We start from the raw sequence: 22,569 nt of genomic DNA on the forward strand, positions 1-22,569 counted from the left end.
CTATATTAAAAGTTGAGAAGTCCTGCAGGTCACTCCCCCATCTCTTATTTTTAACATGTCAACAGACAGCAACTTCCCTTATTTAACAAATGAATTCATTTTTCATACTACCACCTCCTAATATTTGGGGAACTGCCTATCATGTAAAGATTATGACCTCACCTTCCTGTATACTGGTGAAGTGTTTTATACAAAGCAAGAACTGCTAATTCTTCTTCCCCAGAAGCATTTTCTTGATCCATGCCATTCTCTTCTGAAAGATAAGGCAATATTAGTACTCTGCATTTGCCTACTAAGTGGACTGATGACCACACCATTTAAGCACTCAAAAATATTCATACACTCACATGTAATATGAAAATACTCTCACAAAACACACAGAACTTTAATCCCTCAGGTCGGAACACAGTATTATCTCCATCCTAACAAGGAGCCTCTTAGGGAGAGGAAGCCAAAGTGCTTCAGGGTGCCAGGCAGCAAGCAGTGAGTAAAATCTGCTAAATATACAGTCTGTGGTACTCAAATATTACTAAACTTATGAAATAAAAAAAATAAGTAAAAACACTCCCATCACTAAGGTTTTTAACAGAAGGGAAATTGTTTCAAAATTTTTCACATGAGGATAAACAGGATTTTACTGTTTATTTTACTAATTACTACTACAAGTAGCCTAATTATAGTTTATATATTACTCTCATCCAAGCACCTTTTCCTTTAATACTTTTTTTTTAAACTGAAAAAACTCCAGTACTTCCTTCAAGAATCTGAATAAAAGGAGTTACCTGTACGTGAGGTAAGTAAGATCTGTATGATGTGTGCCATAGTAACCAGATGGAAAATGTGAAGGTCCCCAGTGCCAAGGCTGATCCCTGAAAAATCTTGACACTGCAATGCCGGGAAGGCGAGCACCAAGCCCACCTGGATACCAAATACAGAAGGTCAGAAAGAGCACCTTTCCTTTCACAGCTGAACACGTTTCCATTTTCTTAATGTGATCCCTTTGTGAGCTCAGTCCCTCCCCTTAAGAAATCTTTGTTCTTAAAGGGTACACATGCTAGAAATTCCACTAGGATTGACTAAAGAAAATTATTTAGAGCGTTATTATTTCATTTGATGGGCATTATTATTTCATTTATCCACTGATTCCCCTATACATAGTTTATTGTTAATAATAACAAAAAAAAACTTGAAATCTTTCTAGGTAGTGAGCAATGGAAAAAGCATGAGTTTTGGACCCACAAAGATCTAGGTAAGAATCTGAGATCCTCTTATGAACCTTTTAGACAATTCCTTTGAGTCTCAGTTTCCCTGTTGGTAAGCTGGCGATAATATACATGTTTTTAATACCTCAGTAATAAGGATGTAAGGACTAAATGAAGATGAATGGGAAAGCAGTCAGGTACACAATAAATGCTAGCTCCCTTGTTAGCCTCCTGCTGCCTGTATGGTGGTGTCAGTGGTGGTGGTTTTCAGAGGAGCAATGGGAACAATAACAATGGCTGACATTTACTAGGGACACATTGCTCTAAGCTCTTTACATTGATTATCCCATTGAGTTTTGACACAATTGTATCAGGTAGGTATTAACCAACTTACAGGCACAGAATATGATGCCCAAAGAGATTAAGGAGGCAGCACTTGGGGCTGCTGTGCTTGGCGGTACACTCAGTGTCCTGAGTAAGGAGACCTGGTTGAGGTGGGGCTTAACTTCAGCCACCCACTGCCTGGCCAGTGCTGACCTGGCACCACCCGCAGCTGTTCAGAAGACATGACTTCCCCTAAATCACACAAAGAGACTGTTGCTAAGTAGTGTTACCAGGGGGCTGTATCTGCCCCAAAGCACTGTATGGGTTGGCAGCAGCCCTTACATTACTAGTGTTTTTTACTTCTCTATAGTGAAAAGCATAGAGAGGTTACATTACTGACCTCAGCCACAAGACAAAAATAAGACAGACTGGATTAGACACCCAGGTCAAGTCTCTCAACTGGATTACTTAACATTTTCTTTTTGAGGATCTTCAGAAAAGAATTATACTCAGAAGTAGTAAGAATAATAGGTGGTAATTCCTCCTGTCTGCCTCAGCATTACTCATCAAGTCTAAGATAAAGCTATATAATATGATAAAAATTTCAAACACAAATTACAAGATACCCACCAATAAATGAAACATGTCGATATCTAATATGCATGGAAGGTCTCCGTGGTTGTCACCAGGCACCAAGGCTAATGTTTAAAGAAAAATACATGAGCACATATTATATGTCAATGTAAGTATTAAATTATTTTTAAAATGAATATAATCTAGTTTAAATTTATTTTTTGCAAGCTATATATGAATTCATGAGCTAGAACTTATATATAAGACAAACAGTATTACCAAAATATTTCTTCCAAAATGGAGGGAAGTTTCACCACTAAAAAGAAAATTACAGAAGATGAGAAATTATCATAACATACGGTACATGCATTAATACTCACATGCAAAAAGTTTACAAAAGTGTCCTTGTACCACTGAAAGTGATGCCACTGTCCAATGTGCTGCAGCAAATCTTGTTAGTGACCTAAGACAGTCATCCTGAAATAGAGACGACAAAATTAACAAAGAAGCCAGCATATGAAGTAGTTCTCCTCTTTCAGGAATGTTACAAAGCACAGCTAGTTGAAGTAAAGCTGGATGCACAATGAAATCTCTAGATGGTATGAAACTGAATCTACGACATCTTTAATGGCATGTCTCTAACATGGAATGCATGGAATGGAAAATATCTAATTGTATGATGAATAAAACAAGGCTATCTCCTGTTACCATGCTGCTAGTTCTCTGTGGAAAAGTTAAGAAGGACACATGCGTCAAGACAGACAACAAACAAAAGAGACTCCCAGGAATGTGATGCAGTATTTCTTTATATTTAGTCTAAATAAATACTCTAAAATGTGGCAAACACTTCAAATACTGGGGAAATTACGTTCAAGAAGATGGTTATACAAATCAGGGTGTCTGTAAACATCAAAAACTGTTATGGAGACTATGTAGGAACAATGAGAAAAGTCTTAATGTAAAGTGAAGAACAGAGTAGAAACAAAACTACATGTAAATATCTATTATAATAAAGTATAAACATGCTAATGAAAAAGACAGATGGGTGATTGACTTAAGTTTTTTCTTCCTGCTTAATTCTCTATTTTCTAAATTTTTTGTAATGTTGTTTGGTTCAATAGATATTGAGGACCTACCATACGCTAGTCTTGGTTTTGAAGATCTCACAATGAAAACTCACCGCCCCCCACCCCCTGCTCTCAAGGAGCTCACAGCCTTGAGGGTGGGAAGGAAGAGAAAAGCGGGGAGGGGACAGCTAGAGGAGGCAGTATCACAGGTGAGGTATACCCCACTTCATGGCTCGGAAGCTTCCCAGGGAAGGCAAAGCTTGGAGAACTTCTTAAAGAGAAGTCATCTGCTTAGGGCACTCGAGCAGAGGCAAAAGTCTGGGACTGGCATTTGGGGACCAGTAATGATTCTGCAATCCTGGCCCATGGATGTGGGGATTGGCAGGAGGTGAGTGACAATGGAGAAGTAACATTTAAGAGATATGATCAGGGTTACTTTTTAGAGAACCTCTCTGATAATATATTAGGAGAGAGTGAGATTCAGGGTAGAGACAGTTACAATAATCTCGGCAAGAAAAGATACAGGGGCTGAACCAAATCAGTAGAAGTAGGAATGGAAGAACTAGGACAAATATGCAGGAGAGAAATTCAACAAACTCTGCTGATCAATTGGATATGAACATCCAGACCAAATGATGCATCCAAAAGGACTTGCAAGTTTCTGGCTTGGTCACTGGATGGACAGTGGTGACATTAACTAAGACTCTAAATATAGGAAGAAAAATTAATTTGTTCAGTTTGAGGTATCTTTAAGAGATCCAGGTGAAAAAAATGGCACTGAGCTAATAGATCTGGTTTAGAGATAAACAGGTGGGAATCATTTGGATATAACTGGAATCAGAGACATAGATGGGGCTGACCAGGGAAGAGTATCAGATGATTGAGTCATGGGCCAAACTCTGGGGGTTTAAAATAACATTTACAGCACAAAGGAGGGAAAGCAGACTGAGAAGGAGCCACCAGAAAGGTAGGGAGAAAACCAGGAATGTCACAGAAATCAAGAGAGAAAATGAGTTTCAGAAAGAAGTAGTTATCAGAATTAAGTAAATAGAATGTCAAATAAGGGCTGAAAAATGCCCACTCACAATGATAATGAGATCATTTGGTGAACTTGGCAAGAGGTGTTTCCGAAAAGTGAGACAGTGTTGGTGAGGGGTGGTGGTGGTGAAGCCAAACTGCAGGGAGTTGAAAAGTGAAGAGTTAGCAAGAAATTGGAGCCAGAGTATACATTATTGTTTAAAGATGTTTTGCTGTGTATAAAGTTTCTCTTAGGATGTGAAGTGAAATTAAAAACTGTAGGTGCTATTTATCTGTATTTAAACATTTTTCATTGCATGGTGAAATAAGCTTTAAAATCGCTTGCTTGGTCATAAAAAGGAATGAAAAAGCTAGGGTGAGAGAAGATAATATTGAGGGCAAGAGTAAGAGGAATAATGGAGCACACTTGTGAACAGGGCAAGTGCCAGGAGTGAAAGAGGTAGAAGAAGGGATAACTGATGGAGAGGGGATGGATTCCAAACAATAGATGAAAAGATAAGCCACTTTACCCGGAGGTCCCTTATCCTCTGATATAGGAGGGAAAGGTCAGTGGAGAGGTATGTAAATTTGAAAAGCAGAAGTCAAAAAAATAGAATGAGTTCATCCCTAATGGCTATATACTTTAAAAAATTAAATTTCTCTTATGAACGTAGAAAAAAAACTTAGATAAAATATTAGCAAATCAAATATAATCATATATAAAAAGGATACTCTACATGACCAAGTTGGGATTATTTCAGGAATGCAAGGTTGCTTTAACAATCAATATAAACAGATTACACAAATCATATTAGCAGAAAAACAGATGAAGAGCCGACAGTGTGCCGAAGAGGTAGAGTGAAGTACACAGAATCAAGAAAATGTGTAAGAACTGCCTTAAAAACCAGACAAAGTAAACTCTATTCTATACATTTGTGATTGCCTTTTCAATATCAGCATACTTATCAACTCTTATTTACTGTAGCAAAAGAATGTCACAGTCAACATTGATAGTCATATCCCAATCCATCATATATCACAGTTAAGAATACAGGGTACTGCTATTCTGCTGATTTACCACAAAGATACAATTCAGGGCAGTTTTAATACCAGGGTCTACTCCTAGATATTCCAATTTAATAAGTCAAAGTGACCAGGTATCTGTATTTTTAAAACACTCCAAAGAGTTAGGGGCTCTTACATCAGTGGTTCTCAATCCTGGCCTCGGGGGTGGGGGAAGCTTTTAAAAAAATATTAACGCCTGGGGCCTATCTCCAGAGACTCTGATTTAACTGACCCATAGTAGGGCCTAGGCACTTTTAAAAGCTCCCCAGGTGATTCTACGTGAATAAAATTACATGCACTTTTATGATTTATAAGTTTGAATGGTAAGTAGTAGAAGAAGCTGACACTAGCTACATTGTAAAAATTAGCAAGCTTTAATTGTATATTCCTTCACTTTTCTAGGCATTAAATGTACTGTTTTGACATTAATTTGTACTTATTTACATGTTGCTTATAATGGGTAGTCAAATGTGGTAGAGGGTATGTTCTGATCTCTATTTCCAACTACGGCACTAAACATTCAAGAACAAGCACTTTGTTTTTGTTCCCCATCCCCCCATTTTTTCGCATGTTTAACCAAAAGAGATGAAGTCTGTTTAAAAGAAAAATAATGAAAAATTAAATTATAAACATTACGTCTTCAGTATTGTTACAGAAAATGGGTTTTACCTCAAAAGGAGTGAACCTATGCTTAAATAACCATTTCAGGTTTTTTGGATTAAAAAAAGCCGAACAATCTAATTTCTACTCCACCATTCCATGAATTGAGTAAACTGATAACTTACCAGTCTGCAAGGCAAAGGACTGAACAACGGTTTATCTTCATCATTTAAAATTCTTTCTGAGGATTAAAAATGGTAAAGATGGTAAATTTTATGTTTTGTACATTTTATTACAAGTTTAAAAAAAAAGTAAAAAAAAAATTCTTTCTCCCGAAAGCACAATATTGTCAGGTTTTGAAATCTTTAAGTCATTTCACAAGAATTAACTTTGGATAAGAAGTAAAAATGAGGAAATATTCCCTTAACTGACAAGAAGCTATAAGCACCACTAAAATGAGTTCTCTGTTGCTGTGGTTAACTTATAAACTGTGAATCTAATATTCTGTCAGTACACTACATTTCCTGCTTCAAAGTCTTTATATTATTTGATATTGTTGCCCACTTTAAACATCTCTGTTTAAATACAGGATTCTACACACAACTCATGTCAATGTATGCTTGAGATTTAAAGACACAACTCTGAATCTCTTACCTATGCTTTGGATGGTGTACGCACAACTACCCCAGCACATTATGGGGACACGGGGATCCTCTTCATTGGGATGAACCTTTAGTCCCACCTTATAAGTAGCAGTTCCAAATGTTGTTAGCATTTCTTTTATGCTTTCAGAATAAGGATTCCTGAAGTGAACATGTACAGGATTAGCTCAAAACAATGTGCTCACATCAATCAAAGGGCTCAGTTTCTTAACAGCTATTTTCTATGTTGGAACTGAACCACTGAAACTACCTAAAGATAGTTGTACAAAAAGGGGGAATGAAAGACATGCAAACGGTCCCTGCCTGAGAGGGATTATGCTCTACTTGGGTTGGCAGCAGTGAGGCACAGGCCTGAAAACAGGGTATTAGGGTGAAGGTCTACACACTGAACTATTGGATCCTGGACCTCTTCCCCATCTCAAGAACATCAGCAATGTGTACCCACTGCCATAGATTTTAGTTTCTCCAGTGAAGAATTCTCAGGAAAAGCCGTTTTTACACATTGACATTTGGGGATCCCAAGTGAAACACTGGCGGGGGCCTGATCACCTCGTTGTGAGGCTCATAGGTCAGCAAGCTCCAACCTGCCCACCAGGTATCCAGTGAGCTTCCTAGTGCCTTGTTCTTGAAATCACCCAAGGACCAATAAACATTTAAGAAAAGAATCAAACATCAAAGACATAAACACCAAAACAAACAAGCAGAAAAAAGGAACTCAGGGAAAATGGAGACAGGGTAGAGAACAACAATTTATAAAAAAATTAGGGGACTTCCCTGGTGGCGCAGTGGTTAAGAATCTGCCTGCCAACGCAGGGGACATGGGTTCGATTCCTGGTCCGGGAAGATCCCACGTGCCGTGGAGCAACTAAGCCCGTGCGCCACAAATACTGAGCCTGCGCTCTAGAGCCCACGAGCCACAACTACTAAGCCTGCGTGCCACAACTACTGAAGCCCATGGGCCTAAAGCCTGTGCTCCGGAACAAGAGAAACCACCACAATGAGAAGCCCACACACTGCAACGAAGAATAGCCCCTGCTTGCCCCAACTAGAGAAAGCCCGTGTGCAGCAGTGAAGACCCAATGCAGCCATACATACATACCTACATACACACCTACCTACCTACATACATAAATAAATAAGGGGATCAGTCCAAGAGGGCCAAGAATGAACTAACAGTAGGACTACCTCAAAGAATGGAAAAACCAAGAGGAGAAAATTATCTAAGGAACACAATAAAACACTCCCCAAACTGAAGGATAGGAATCTTCAAAGAGCCTGTTGAAAACCTGGCGAAATGAATGAAGAAAAGACTCACATGCCAAGGAATATCACAGAGAAATTTCAGAACATTGGGAATTAATGAGACAATCACAACAGTTTCCAGAAGTAATAAAGTTACAAAGGAACAGGAATCAGAATGGTGTTAATCTCTCAGTGGGTACTAGAAGTTAGTAAACACTGCCTTCAAAATCTAGATGTAAAGTTACTTCTAACCTGTAATTCTATACCCAAACCATCCATCAAGCATATGGATACAATAAATGTATTTTCAGACATGGAAAATTTAACACCCAGGCACCTTTTCTTAGGAATCTGCTGAGAGATGCAACATGAGGGAGTAAATTAAGAAAGGAAGGAGAGGACTTCCCCAGTGGTTAAGATTCTGCACTCCCAAAGCAGGCGGTGTGGGTTCAATCACTGGTCAGGGAACTAAAATCCTACATGCCACAGGTGCGGCCAAAAAAAAAAGAGAGAGAGAAGGATACAAGATCCAGCAAACAAGAGGAGCAGGGCTAGGGGGAAGTCTCAGGGTGACATCTGTGTCCTGTCTTGATTGGCATGGGAGGGCAAAGGCTGTGGGAGGAGGGCTCCAGGAAGGAAGATCATCTGATGAATCTGAGCACTGATAGCTACTGCTAGGCATCTGACAGGTCTATTGCAACGTTTAGGGGAAAAAAAAAGTATTATATACAAAGAAAACCAAGTATATGAAAAAAAATAAGATAATTATTAACCACAGGAAAACAAAATGTATAAGAAAGGAAATTTACCACACAACTTATCAGTAGAAACAATTATAATATAAAAACTGACAAATGATTTAACCAAAAATTGTGAAATAACTCTATAGGTAGACTGGCGAGGAATAGTGAATAGGGTAGAGGTCAAAGTTGAATCCTAAATTACTAGTCAACAGAAAAATACTGTTTAAAAAAATGATAAATCAAGACACAGCTGATTAAGCATTTTAATTAGAAATACGGAAGTACGTAGCAGAAGAAACAATATGACAGGACTGGGGATAGGGAGGAGGAATGTGAGAGGCACAGGACTGATGTTCTTTCTGTTTAAGCCCTCCAGTAGTATTTTTACTGAGTAATTTAGTATTTGCCAGGCACAGCTTCCACGTAACATTAAATGTATTGTCACTTTATAACACTTATGAGGTAGATATTATTATCTTCCCTTTACAAATGAGGAAACTGAGTGAGGTACAGAGAGGTCAAGCAATTTGCACAAAGTTGCACAGCTTATAAGCAGCGGTGCTGGAACTGAACAAAAGCAGTCTAGCTCTAGAATCTGGGTTATACCTTGTAACTTACTGGCTATGGGTAAAATTAGGCTGAAAACACTCTGGTTTTGGTCCTGAGTTACTAAGAGGTTGGTGGGGCCATAAATAGAAAACAGAAGTCAGAAGGAAGCATGGGCTTTGGTGGGGGAGCTGAGCAGCTTAGGTTTAGATGTACTGATAAGGTGTTGTCAAGTAGAGCCAGATAAAGGGGTGTAGGAGGGAGTCAGGAACATAGACTAGGAGAGGTTTGTGAGAATTAAACATGCCATGTAGTTCTTAGGTTTTTATCTATACACCTGCAGTAAATATTCTTAAGTCTCAGAATTCAAGATCAGTGTCCTATAACATTTTGCTCCCTAACTTGACAAATGATATTCTTACTAACTGCTGACTTAATTTTTCATTTCAAGTGGGCCAAATTTAAAAGGAATAATATACTCACTTAGGATGAAAATCAGGCCTAAATCCTTCAGGGAGCTGCAATTCATCCACATTTTCTAAATTCTTTGATAAGGCAGTATCTACAGAAACAAGAATTTTATATTATTATTCTTTAGTCCACAGTATTTCTATAAATTTCAGTAATAAATTTCATTATAAATTTAGGTCAAAGAAATTTTAAAAAGTGGGAAAAATTCCCATTAATGAAAACTAATATAATATACATTCAAAGCATGAGAAACACTATTGCTCTGGATGACCTAGGTACCTTCTTCGGTCACCTGTGCTTCTCCTCAAAGTAAAGCCACTGGAATGTAGCTAGGGAAGGTAAGAAAAGGAAGAGTATGCTGTTTTGTTTCCTTATAAACCAATGGTATAAATTCTGCTCAGACTGCTCTCCCTCAAGGTCGGAAGTGCAGTGCATGTCTATCAAACTTGGGAAGCCTTTGGTAATGCCAACAATATAGTGAGTCAGCCCACAGAGAACAAAGCCAGCTCTTTCATACTCAGTTACATCTCCCCCACCCCCAGAAGTTCTTCAATAAAATGGGGGAGTAAGTGAGAAGTATTTATCATAAACTTCACATGAGCTTGTGTGTTTTCAAGGAATAAGGAGTAATGTAGCAGATTCAAATTTAGTTCACTAAGACAAAGAAAATTAGAGAAAGTCAAATTTTAAAGTGAGAGGTTTCACTTTTAAAATATTTTAAAACAATTTATTCTGAAACTATATTTCCCAATGGTCTCAGACATTAGGGAAAAATGAAAGCAGGTTATCAGAACTTACTAGGAGTATTTTCTTCTTTCCTAAGAACCTGTAATGCTTTTATTTGCTGAGATATTGTTCTAATCCACTGAGTCAGATTTGGTTGGTCTGAAAAATGTAACCTGCTAGAAAAGATTATAGAGAGTGTTTAGTATTCTGTTGCTGCTTAGTTTAAGATACAAAAAGACTCCTTAAATGATCACAGGTATATTTCAGACATACTTCAAATATTAAAAAAAACAAAAAAACAATAAAAAAACCTAGGGGAAAATTTGTTGCTTTTTAAAAAGTCAGAATAGGTATTTACCAATGGAAATGAAAATATATCATTCGTCAATATGATGCTAATAATTATTAGCAACATATTGAATTATTTGTCAAATATTTCACTTTTTTGGTACTGGAATTTATTAGTATTTCTTAAATATCACAATCACCACACCACAGACACTATTTATTGAGTGCTTATTATACTGCAAGCACTTAGTTATGTTGTAAGCATTTTACAGTATTATATTTAATCCTCAGAATCGTTAATGAAATAGGTTATATTACTGTCCCCATTTTACAGATGAGGAAACAGGTTTAGAGCTATGTTACTTGACTAAGGCCATATATGGGACAGATGTGGCATTCAAACCCAGCTATATCAGACTCCACAGCCTGTGTTCTTTTAACAAATGTGCCATAACTGACTCTCCTGGGAAAAAAGCAAAACCTGAACCACAGAAGTGATTGTTTTCTCCTTACATGCAGAGAATTCTTAATCTAACAATGACTAATTTCTTTACCAGTTCAAATGCAGGTATAAGTCAGCACCATGATATGCTTTTCTGATTAAAATGCATGAGCTTACATGCACATCTAATGGTATTTTAAGAACACTGTGTGGTAGCATAGACTAAGACACCATGGTTTTAACTCCTAAAATTGAAGAGAAAAAAACTGACCCTGCTTTATTTAAACCCAAATAGTACCACAGAAATACACAGGTGATTCATGTTCACAAAACTCAAATTAGTACTTGTGAATGTAAGACAGATACCATTAACTGAGTAATAAAGGTCAGGTTTGAAGAGGAGACACTATCAAATTCATATCTGAAATGAGTATGTCTAATACTCCTATTAGCTAAAAGTGCACTAAAAATTATGAAATGACAAAAACTTTGCATTTTAAATACACTAACAGATTTTCACTTTTTGGCCCAATTTTTGAATTGGCCAGTAAATTGCAAAAAAGTATATTTAATTGTTAGTATGTTCAATAATGTCAGTTTGAGCTGCCCCTTCTCCCCCTATCAATTTACTGAGCATCTCTAAAAACGTATGAGGCAGATATTTAAAGTGGGGTCTTAGAAATAAAGGAGACAGTTTTCATGAACACATGGGAACTTTATACCCTTTATAGTGCTTACAGGTGACCAAGAAACTGTTAAATTTTAGCCTCTTCCTTTCTAAAAACCAAAATCATATTTCATAGGTCAGCTAGAAGAAATAACTAAATAAAAAGTTTGGAAAGTACCTGGAAAACATTATGCATTTACCTAGAGTGATCTCCTCACCCAGCTGTTGTTTATTATTTCATTACCTTCAAAGGAAACTAGTTCTTTGACATAAAGGTTTTATGAGCCAAAACTTACCTATTAAAAATATTTCTTGGAGGAAGCAGCAGAGGAATAACAGTATTACTCAAGCATTCACAAAGGGGACAAAGGAATTCTCCATTTTCTACATCATAGCTTGTATGTAAGCGTAATCTCTGTTGCCTTCGCTGTTCTTTAGCTTGAACGGAATCAAAATACCTTTACAATTAGAAAACATGAGGTATCAAAAACAATGGTAATTTTTAAAAATGAGAGCCACAAGCTTCAACATTTTAAATAATTTGTTTCCACAAAAATAATCTAAAATTAAAATCTTGAAATGACCTGAATTATTTTTAACAGTGATACTTTAATTTTGAGTTGTTGTAATCACCAAAATGGGCTAAGAGTTTTAAAACAGGAGAATCAAAAAAAGACTGCCTTGCAAACAATCATTCACAATGTAGCATATTTCTTGGTCCCAGTGCTCTGCGGTTACTCCCCCAGTGTTGGTGACTACGTACTAGGGGCAGTTCATAACAACTCAATGAGCAGAGTACTAGAATAACAGCACTGATTTGTTGGTTTTGTGGAAGCATAGAAAGCACCAAAGTAGAATAAGTTTGAAGTTACCCCATCTTAGCTCGGGGAGCCATGGCAATCTTAAGAACTAACCAGACAAGTGCTAGCATCTTCAGAATCAAGAGTTGTTCACCCTGGACCCAAAAAAAGACATATTTCTAGGGTTTATACCACTGTAAAAATCCTTTACTTCATCTAGTCTGTTAGATCCCCACATTAAAAAATACATTTGATATATTATGAAGTTTCTAAGTCACTCCTTTAAATGTAATGACAAAACAAATTAATTTTGTTATTAGGCAGTAATATGGAGTTTTCTTCTTCAAACATCTTTAGTTCTTTCTCCCTTTTTCTAGAATGGAATTTCCTTTATTAAAAAATTTAATTTTGAGCCTTTGGATAAGCTTCTCTTGACTAATATTATGAATATAAATTACCTTTGCCAACAATGGGCATGCATAATGTGCCCACAGCTACCAGTATGTGTTCCACAAGACAGATCAGGGTGCATGAATAATGGATCATATTTTTCTGCATTATAAAACAAACAAAAAACAAAGTGAAAAACCAAGCATTTAATATTCCTATAACAAATGTACAACTTTAAACTGTGAAATCCTTACTAAGGGCCTGTAAACTTCAAATGAAATGCTAGTTTATACCTTTGATTTGAGATACCAATAATTTATGCAAGACCCCGGATTATTCAGAATATAGGACTCTCTAATTTTCATTACCTTGAGCAAGTTAATGAAACATCCCTGAATTGTTAACTGAAACTGGAATCCCGTATTTAAGTACATCTAATCTTTTGAACATTTCACATTTTCAGGGCACCGAGAGACTCCTATTCCCCGAAAATGCCCCGAGCCTGAGGTAAAAGGGATATTCTTCAGGGAGAGGTCTTTAATACCTTCAGGGCAGCTGGGTCACAATGATCTCTAACAAAAAAGATGTCCTGGCAGTAGAGGAGAATCTGCCTAAAGACAATCATGCAGAGACTAGCCACAATTACTATACCAGAGTCAAAGTTGCAGCAAAATATCTGGGACAGCAGCCCAGACCAGAGTAGGGAAAAATGGGAAATTCAGACAGTCTTCTGCTCTGGTACTGATTTTTTATATTTCAAGGAGATGAAAAATGAAGACAAACATAAAGTGGGTAGCAGGCTTCTTCGGGAATTCTTGGAATTCTCTACATAAATTAGTATAATCTTAGAAATTCCCTAACATTAAATTACTCAAGTTTCAATTTGCTTTATATAACAGTACAAATTTCACAGCATAAAGAAAATCTTTTATGATATAAATTGTGAAAGCATTAAAAAAATCCACTTATAGCCAAGTACTAAATACAACTGGTGACTTTATCTTCAGCCTGGAATGAAATTTGTAAATCACCTAGTACAAATGATCATTTCTTAAGGTGAAGCTGACCAATGTATCTTAACTAGGGTGCTTGAGAGCCACACTGTGAAGACTTTCATTATAGAGAAAAGGCAAACTTACCAGTGGTCTCTCAAACCTCCTTCCAATCATACAATGTGAAAAGCACTGGCTAAATAAGTGCTTTGGAAATTAAAACACAGTTCCTACTCTCAAGAAGTTTACTGGCTGGTATCATTAAGGCATGTGCACACATAAACAAATGTAAGAGTAGAAACATAAAAGTATCTGCGGTGGACACAATAAGGTGCAGCCCAGAAGCCCCTGCAGGAATGAATGACTTACTCCCTCAGCTGTTAGAAGAGGGCACTCAACCGTTATCCCTCTTTAAGGGACTCTGCTCAGGGTCACACTACTTTGATCAAGGTCACACCTCTTTCCAGAGGTAGGCCACAAACAGTCACTGATCAGTGTCAGGGTATAAAGACCCAGCCCCCTTGCCCCAACTTGGGACACCTCTGAAGGGCCATCCAGCTCCAGAGCTCCCATGGGGTTGGCTAAGGTCTTCTGGGGACTGCATCATAGCTCAACTTCTCCCTTTGCCCAAACCTGCTTCCTTCCCGTCCATTCCATAGATGTTGATCCCAAGACTCTCTCTTTTTTTTTTTGTGGTACGCGGGCCTCTCACTGTTGTGGCCTCTCCCATTGCGGAGCACAGGCTCTGGACACGCAGGCTCAGCGGCCATGGCTCACGGGCCCAGCCGCTCCGCGGCATGTGGGATCTTCCCAGACCGGGGCACGAACCCGCATCCCCTGCATCGGCAGGCGAACTCTCAACCACTGCGCCACCAGGGAAGCCCCCCAAGACTCTCTTGAATAACATCCTGCACTGCATGGTAATCTCTATCTCAATAATCTAAATGAGAATCTGGCTCAAGGACAGCTTCTCACAGGGGTGACTCACACCACTGTTCTCAAGGGATTCCACCCTGGATCTATCTATGAGATAAAATAATTATTGAGATAAAATAGTTATTGTTATTTCAGTGTCAACTAATTATTGGACTTTACAAATGTGAAGAATGGGAAAGTCTGTTAAGTACCAAAGTACATTAATGAAACAAAGAACAGCTTTCTTTTGAATCCCTGCTATTTATCAGCTGCGTAATTCAGGCATAATACTTAACCTTCTGGAGTGTTTCCACATCTGTCAAGTGAGGAATTCCTGTCTAAGTTACCTGTTCAAGATACCACCAAGCCTACAGTTATTATTAAGTTTATAAAATCTCTGTATATCACCTACCATACTATGTGGCAGTCATTAGTAATAGGGAGGATGAGGATATAGCTATGACTTACCTGGATCCTGAATGAATTTACTTCTGTTTTTTGATAATACAGTTGATCTCTGAACAAATGCTGCCAGGACCATTGCCCTGCTTTCCACCTTGACCTCTTGCTCTTCTTGACACAATATACAGGTAACAAATTGTCTTTGTTCAGGGACCCGAGTTTGTGCTGGGCCCAATGCCGTATGAGTCATATCTGAAACCATAGGGCTGCAATAAAAAGGTTAGGAGTATAATTAATGAGCCTAAGAAGTTTCTATAGAATCATAAAACAGTAGATTCTACGTAAGTAGAAACATATTTAAAACATGCAGTTTTTTGTTTTTTTAAAAAAAATTTTATTTATTTATTTGGCTGTGCCAGGTCTTAGTTGCGGCACGTGGGATCTTTGATCTTTGTTGGGGCGTGCGGATCTTTAGTTGCAGCATGTGAAGTCTTAGTTGTGGCATGTGGGATCTAGTTCCCTGACCAGGGATCGAACCCAAGCCCCCTGCATTGGGAGCGCAGAGTCTTAGTCACTGGACCACCAGGGAAGTCCCTAAAACACACAGTTTTGATGACTTGATTTGAGAGACCCAAGTCTTTCATACGTATCAAAACCATGTCCTTCAATCCTCATAGCAATCCAATATGCAACACATAAGTCAGACACGAAGTTAACTGAGCCCAGTGTATTCATTCTTTTATGAATCTCAAGGGTCTTCTGTATAACTTACATTTTAAGCATACATATGAATTCTCTTATCTATAGTCAAGAGACATGCTCATGATCATATGCTAATAAACTCAGATTTCTAAGATTAAGTCCTCTAACTACGAGGCCACAAAATTTATCTATCAACTCTTCTAAGTTATTCTATGATTAAGTGTACTTATAAAGAAAAAAAAAACAAACATCTTCCTCAGTTGAGAACCATGGTCAAGAGTTTCAAAAATTGTGATTTTTACCTATTATCAAGAACAGCAGAGATAGAGGCATCCAGTTCTAATGTCTGCTGAAAGAGTTCTTTGTTCTCATCAATAAAGTGCCGCTGCATCTCAGACATCTGGGCCATGATCTTTTCTCTGCGCAGTCTGGCAATCTCAGCTTTTCTCTTCCTCTCAGCTTTGTCTTTGTCTCTCGAACTCTGAAATTATGCTTCATTTAATTAGACCATTAGAGGCTAAATGCATATTTTTCCCCCAAAGCAGAAACATCTTTATTGTAAATACTAATTAAAAACTATTCTATAATCTCACTTATCTAAACAAAGAGAAAAGATTTCTTAATCAACCTAACATGTTAAAAGAAAAAAAAAAGGCAGGCCAAAAAGACAGCTACAAAAATATAAACAAATAGTGGCACACTTCTTCGGATTTACGTGTTTGTGAATAATATCAACTACCAACTTACTGCAGATAAATTTAATTGTTTATAGTGAGCTTGCCACAATTTTTCAGTATTACCACACTTTACATCTTATACCTCTTCCATTATGGTTCCTTCTGTCTCTGCCACAGGACTGGTGGATGAACTCTCCCTTATCTTCTTAATGGCATTAAAAGTCTATGAAAAAAAATATCGTTATTCTGAAGCTATGAAACATTATAAAAATTTAAAGATAAACATTTAATATTTCTCACAAAAAGCAGAGTGATGCAGGAAATTTTACCTTTAATATCCACCTAATCATATCTTTGTGGACTTCTAGGTAGGGAGCATTTTGTAGTGTTTCCAGCATAGCTAGTATGCTAGGAGAGTTGTTTGGTGCTTCACCAGGTTCTGAGGCGGAAGAAAAAAAGGGCACACGAACAACAGCTAAGACTTCATAGTGCTTATTGCTACGCACAAGATAAATGAAGTTGCTTATAACATTTGCCCATCATTTGCCCATCATTTGATTACAGTTCAACTTAGAAATTTTCAATACCTCTTGAAATGTGACATATTTGTATTTTACAAACAAGTTGTTAACAACTAGAATGCTTTAATCATTCAAAACTGACATCTTACACCAAATGATTATTTTAACATAGCCTCTAGCAAAATTAAATAAAAACCCAGCTGAAAGGCCTGAGATTTTACAAGTCTAAGAAAATGAATCAGGATTAGAGGAGTCCATGTGTATATAACATGTATCTATTTGTTTTGACCTTTTCTTTAATGAAAACCTAGATTCAAAATAAAACAAATTTCTTCCTCTATGGATTACTTTTTTATTTTGAGAAAAAGATACAAAAAGTCCATTACTCTCAGGAATACATTTAATCCAATATTAGCTAATTTAGTTTTATAGTTGGAAATATCCAATTATTAATTTTCTTGATTTAAGAAACATTTCTGGCAAAATATTACTCTTTCCTAAGAGGGTAAGAGACCAAACTATGTGATCTTTTTTAAAAAATGTAATTTAATTTAATTGTTATTTTTTTGGCCGCGCCACATGGCTTGTGGGATCTTAGTTCCCTGACCAGGGACTGAACCTAGTTCCTCAGCAGTGAAAGCTCCGAGTCCTAACAACTGGACCGCCAGAGAATTCCCTGAACTATGTGATCTTTAATATCCTTCCAGATCTGAAATTCGGTAGCTGTGGATTAGGGATCTGACTCTAAATAGTTTGTCTTTTGTTTGTATGTACGTATGCATGTATTTATTTATTTATTTATGGTTGCACTGGGTCTTTGTTGCTGTGTGCAGGCTTTCTCTAGTTGCGGTGAGCGGGGGCTAGTCTTTGTTGCAGTGCACTGGCTTCTCATTGTGGTGGCTTCTCTTGTTGCGGAGCACAGGCTCTAGGTGCGTGGGCTTCAGTAGTTGTGGCACATGGGCTCAGTAGTTGTGGCTCGCAGGCTTAGCTGCTCCATGGCACGTGGGATCTTCCTGGCCCAGGGCTTGAACCCATGTCCCCTGCACTGGCAGGCGAATTCTTAACCACTGTGCCACCACAGAAGTTCCAATAGTTTGTTTTAATTATATAAAATGTTTAAAGAGAAATAGGAGGACTGTCTAGAGAAAATGATGATTGTTGAAAGAAAAAGAAAGAAAGAAGCAAAAGAGAACCTGAGATCAAATGAAATTAGGGAGTTTTCTGTGTGGTTATCCCAAAGTAAAAAAACTGCAGATAAAGAAGGTACAACAGATACACTGTTAATGTTAATTGATAGAAAGAAACACTGGCAGAGAAAAGAGCTGGGAAAGGCTGGCATCCAAGAATATAGTCTTCAGTGGGGAAAGACAGCTCCCCTTCTGCCTCCCACTTACCTGGATGTGGGCAAAAAGGGAAAAATAGAGATTTAGCAGCAACCAGGACTATTCCTCCTCATTCCCCAGTGGAACCTACTATTCTCACAGTCATTATCTTTTAGGAAGAAATGGCAGAGAACACAATACTAAACAAAGTTACAGAAATACTCCCTTGCAATCAAGGAATTCAGAAATTCCTATTATACCACCACAAATTCATTTAAGCATCTCAGCAAATCACTGATTGCAGGTCTAGAGCAGGGAAAGTACAAGATGAGCCTCAGGGCCTCCCTGGTGGCGCAGTGGTTAAGAGTCCGCCTGCCGATGCAGGGGATACGGGTTCGTGCCCCGGTCTGGGAGGATCCCATATGCCGCGGAGCGGCTGGGCCCGTGAGCCATGGCCGCTGGGCCTGCGCATCCGGAACCTGTGCTCCGCAACGGGAGAGGCCACAACAGTGAGAGGCCCGCATACCGCAAAAAGAAAAAAAAAAAAAAAAAAAAAAAAAAAAAGATGAGCCTCAGACACCTTTTGTGCCAGAAAGCAAGGTGGTGCTCAAATACTAATGGGGTTGGGTCAAAAGGACACAGAACCAATTGAACAGATTCCCACTGCCCAGAAGTGGCACAGTTTGAACATCAAAAGGAGTATTGATTATAACTGACTATAAAACACTGAAAAAAAAACCCATGAGTAATATTAAAAAACAAAAGAACCACAAAAATACGTAAGCAAACAAAAAAATTTCACAGTTGCCACTACTTCAGGTAACTATTAGAACAACTGCTTATTCTGAAGATTAATAAAGGAAACGTTTTTATTTAGAGATGAAATATTATGACATCTGAAACAAATGGTTCAGGAATTCCCTGGCAGTCCAGTGATTAGGACTCTGTGCTTCCACTGCAGGGGGCCCAGGTTCGATCCCTGGTTGGGGAACTAAGATCCTGCATGCTGTGCAGCACAGCCAAAAGATAAATAAACAAAAAACCAAATGGTTCAAAAAAGTGTTCAAACATAAAGCAAATATAGCAAAACACTAACTATTGAATCTAGGTGGCAAGTATATAGATGTTTACTGTACAACTCTTTCAACTTGTCTGTATGTTTGAAATTTTAATATTAAAAAGCTAGAAAAAATATTTCTTTGGTCTTCTCAAAAAAAGTCACGTTACTCTATATAAAATGTAATACTCTATAGCTAATTTTCTTATTTTCATTACTTTTTATACGATAATAGCAACAATTTAAAAGTGAAATCCTAATAGCACACTCTGTGTTTTTAAAAGTATATACTAGAGTTTAAATTTATGTGCTATACTGATTTCAAACTAAGGAATCCTCATTACTGTTTCCTGTTTATGAATTAAAATTTATGTTTTTAAAGTATGGGTAGGCCCTAAGTATTTTTATAAAAATGTATCAGGATCTGATATAATACACAGGTGAATACAGACAGCCTCAGAAATTTGGATTCAATGTAACCTACTTAAAACTTATATAATCAAATAAAAGAGGTTATACTACACTTAAAAATCATGGACATGTTGAGTTACTTTAGTAAAAACTGTATACATACTCGATATCTTCTGAGTGAAGGTAAATGTTACTACATGCTCCTCCATGACGTTCTCTAAATGCTGTTTTTCTTCTTGTAGTGCCATTCCAATTAAATGTAACACCTAAAATACAAGATGTTTTTTAACTTTTAGTGAAACAAAAATCAAGTACATATTTTTTATAAGAAATTTAAAAAGTCACTATTGAAAAAAGATAAACTATTAAACACTAAGTGCAGTAAAAATTAATTCCAAGTACCAATTTTCATGAAATCCAAACTCTAAAGTTCATTTTCTAATAAAGAATTCTCAGCAAGGAAAGCAAAATTTCTATTTCAGCTAGGAAGAACATTCAATTGCAAACTCTTAAGGTAAGTTAAAATTACTAACAGCTGTGACCAGCAATCCATATAATTTTCAGTTTTATTCCATCCCTACACTACAGTCTTAAAAATCACTGATTCTAAGAATCAGTGGCCAAATAATTAGACCTGAAATCATCTATCATGCAATGATCTGATCTATAATACTCCTAGTTCAATTTCTCTAAGGACTAAAAATCTTAATCATCTAAGAGACACACTTTTATCTCTAATGCCATATCATTTATAAAGATGTTCACAGGCCTCCCTGGTGGCGCAAGTGGTTGAGAGTCCGCCTGCCGGTGCAGGGGATACGGGTTCGTGCCCCGGTCTGGGAGGATCCCATATGCCGCGGAGTGGCTGGGCCCGTGAGCCGTGGCCGCTGAGCCTGCGTGTCCGGAGCCTGTGCTCCGCAACGGGGGAGGCCACAACAGTGAGAGGCCCGCATACCGCAAAAAAAAAAAAAAAAAAAAAAAAAAAAGATGTTCAGCATACCTTATGAAAAATTCCTTACTAGACTTCTAAGAATATAACTACACTAATCTATTTGCACTTTTATTGTTCCTTATCCTGCTCCCCAATTTTTGAAGGAGATAATGCATGTGGTGTCTCTGTATCGTTCCCTACACATAGGGCTACTGTGGTTGTCAGACTTGGAAGAACTAAGTTAGCCTGAATGTCATAAAGCAAATGTATATATAAGATAAATGATGTTCATTCCTCTTTTCTCCATCATTTCCCATACATCTTTTGCTCATATAATACTGATGGTCTCCAGTATACTGCAACTCTATGCTTTTACATTTTTAGTGTATGTTTGTAAACTGGAGGAGGGTATACATATACAAATATCTTAGCCAATGAGATACTTGAGCCTGCTGAGACAAGGGGAGGAACAGTAGCTTTGAAGGAAGGCTCTGGAGGAAGGCTCACCTTCATCTGAATTCTGGCTTCACTGCTTTCAAGTCTTACTAAGCCTAACTTCATCATCTTCAAAATCAAAAGAAAAAAAAAAAAAGCTTTCCTCTAGAGTTTTGAGGGTTACAAATATGGTACATAAAAGTGCCTAGCATAGAATAAGGCACAGAGTAGGCTAACTGTATTAACTGAGTATTATTATTATGTTACTTACTAGTTGGGTAACATGGACAAGTCTATCTCACTGAAACTTGCCTTCTTCATCTATACAGTGGAAAAACTATCTACTGATACTCAAAGGGGTATTACATGGATTTAATGAGATAATAATTTATGAATGACTGACATTAAATCTATAAAGTAAAATACAAACAAGGTTCTAGACTTGCCACTAATTAGATATAGGAGCGTAAGTCTCTGACTTTCAATTTCTTCAACTGCAAAACATAAGTATTAATGAACTCACAGGTTTTTAAAGAGAATTAAGTGAAAGCAAATGCAAAGATAACACATTATACAAATATCAGAGTACTGTATAAACAAAGACATATCAGGACCAATAAATGAGAGCAGATCTGCCAACAAGACCAAGGTAACCACAACCATGTGGTGTAAAAAAATCTGCCAGGGGCTTCCCTGGTGGCGCAGTGGTTGAGAGTCTGCCTGCCGATGCAGGGGACACCGGTTCGTGCCCCGGTCCGGGAAGATCCCACATGCTGCGGGGCGGCTAGGCCCGTGAGCCACGGCCGCTGAGCCTGCGCGTCCGGAGCCTGTGCTCCGCAATGGGAGAGGCCACAACAGTGAGAGGCCCGCGTACCGCAAAAAACAAAAACAAAACAAAAAAAACCTGCCAGGCTCTCATTTTTATGGTCAGACACAAACAGTAACAAAATACTATATTTCGAATTAAGTTAACACTACATTTTATCCTAAGTTTCCTGTGTACAGATATTGACAGGAGTATTTTGTATTTTGGTTTTTACTACAAGACCACTAAAATATAAATAATAAACGTCTTCAAACTTACCCTTTGCAGCATGGACTCAGACCAGACATGTCCGTTATGTTCTACAGTCCATTGCAATACTGTTCTCATGATTAACAACATGACATCTGACTGCAAAATGTTAACCAGACTTGCAAACAGAGGGCAGAATGGGGGCAAAACTGGAGGTGGAAGTGCTGAAAATAAAGTTATAATTGGCTTCTTTTGTAGAACATGCTTTAAAAAACAAATGAACAAAAGAAACAGCAAAAAACTATCCCTTTGTTACATACTTTTGATAGTCTTCAAAGAATATTCATTTACACACATCTTAAAG

At 37.6% G+C, this 22,569-nt stretch overlaps 1 protein-coding gene across 5 annotated transcripts in view; it reads right to left on the reverse strand.

The window, feature by feature from the left end:
- The window catches only part of UBR2 (ubiquitin protein ligase E3 component n-recognin 2), a 117,492-nt gene that overhangs the window by 18,357 nt on the left and 76,566 nt on the right, over positions 1–22,569 (reverse strand). For 2 of the 5 annotated variants that reach the window (XM_060109250.1, XM_060109252.1), the window contains exons 25-41: positions 22,275–22,429; positions 19,988–20,090; positions 16,843–16,952; positions 16,656–16,736; positions 16,139–16,317; positions 15,201–15,400; positions 12,894–12,987; positions 11,932–12,093; positions 10,311–10,414; positions 9,525–9,603; positions 6,503–6,651; positions 6,034–6,089; positions 4,252–4,341; positions 2,480–2,576; positions 2,157–2,224; positions 783–918; positions 163–253 (exon numbers count right to left, since the gene is read on the reverse strand). In XM_060109250.1, the coding sequence (XP_059965233.1) occupies positions 163–253; positions 783–918; positions 2,157–2,224; positions 2,480–2,576; positions 4,252–4,341; positions 6,034–6,089; positions 6,503–6,651; positions 9,525–9,603; positions 10,311–10,414; positions 11,932–12,093; positions 12,894–12,987; positions 15,201–15,400; positions 16,139–16,317; positions 16,656–16,736; positions 16,843–16,952; positions 19,988–20,090; positions 22,275–22,429 (1,954 nt within the window). The remainder of the gene's footprint in view (positions 1–162; positions 254–782; positions 919–2,156; positions 2,225–2,479; positions 2,577–4,251; positions 4,342–6,033; positions 6,090–6,502; positions 6,652–9,524; positions 9,604–10,310; positions 10,415–11,931; positions 12,094–12,893; positions 12,988–15,200; positions 15,401–16,138; positions 16,318–16,655; positions 16,737–16,842; positions 16,953–19,987; positions 20,091–22,274; positions 22,430–22,569) is intronic. The other 3 variants (XM_060109254.1, XM_060109255.1, XM_060109253.1) reach the window with 2 other exon arrangements.

This window comes from Mesoplodon densirostris, chromosome 10, assembly GCF_025265405.1.
Source record: "Mesoplodon densirostris isolate mMesDen1 chromosome 10, mMesDen1 primary haplotype, whole genome shotgun sequence".
NCBI lineage: Eukaryota > Metazoa > Chordata > Mammalia > Artiodactyla > Ziphiidae > Mesoplodon > Mesoplodon densirostris.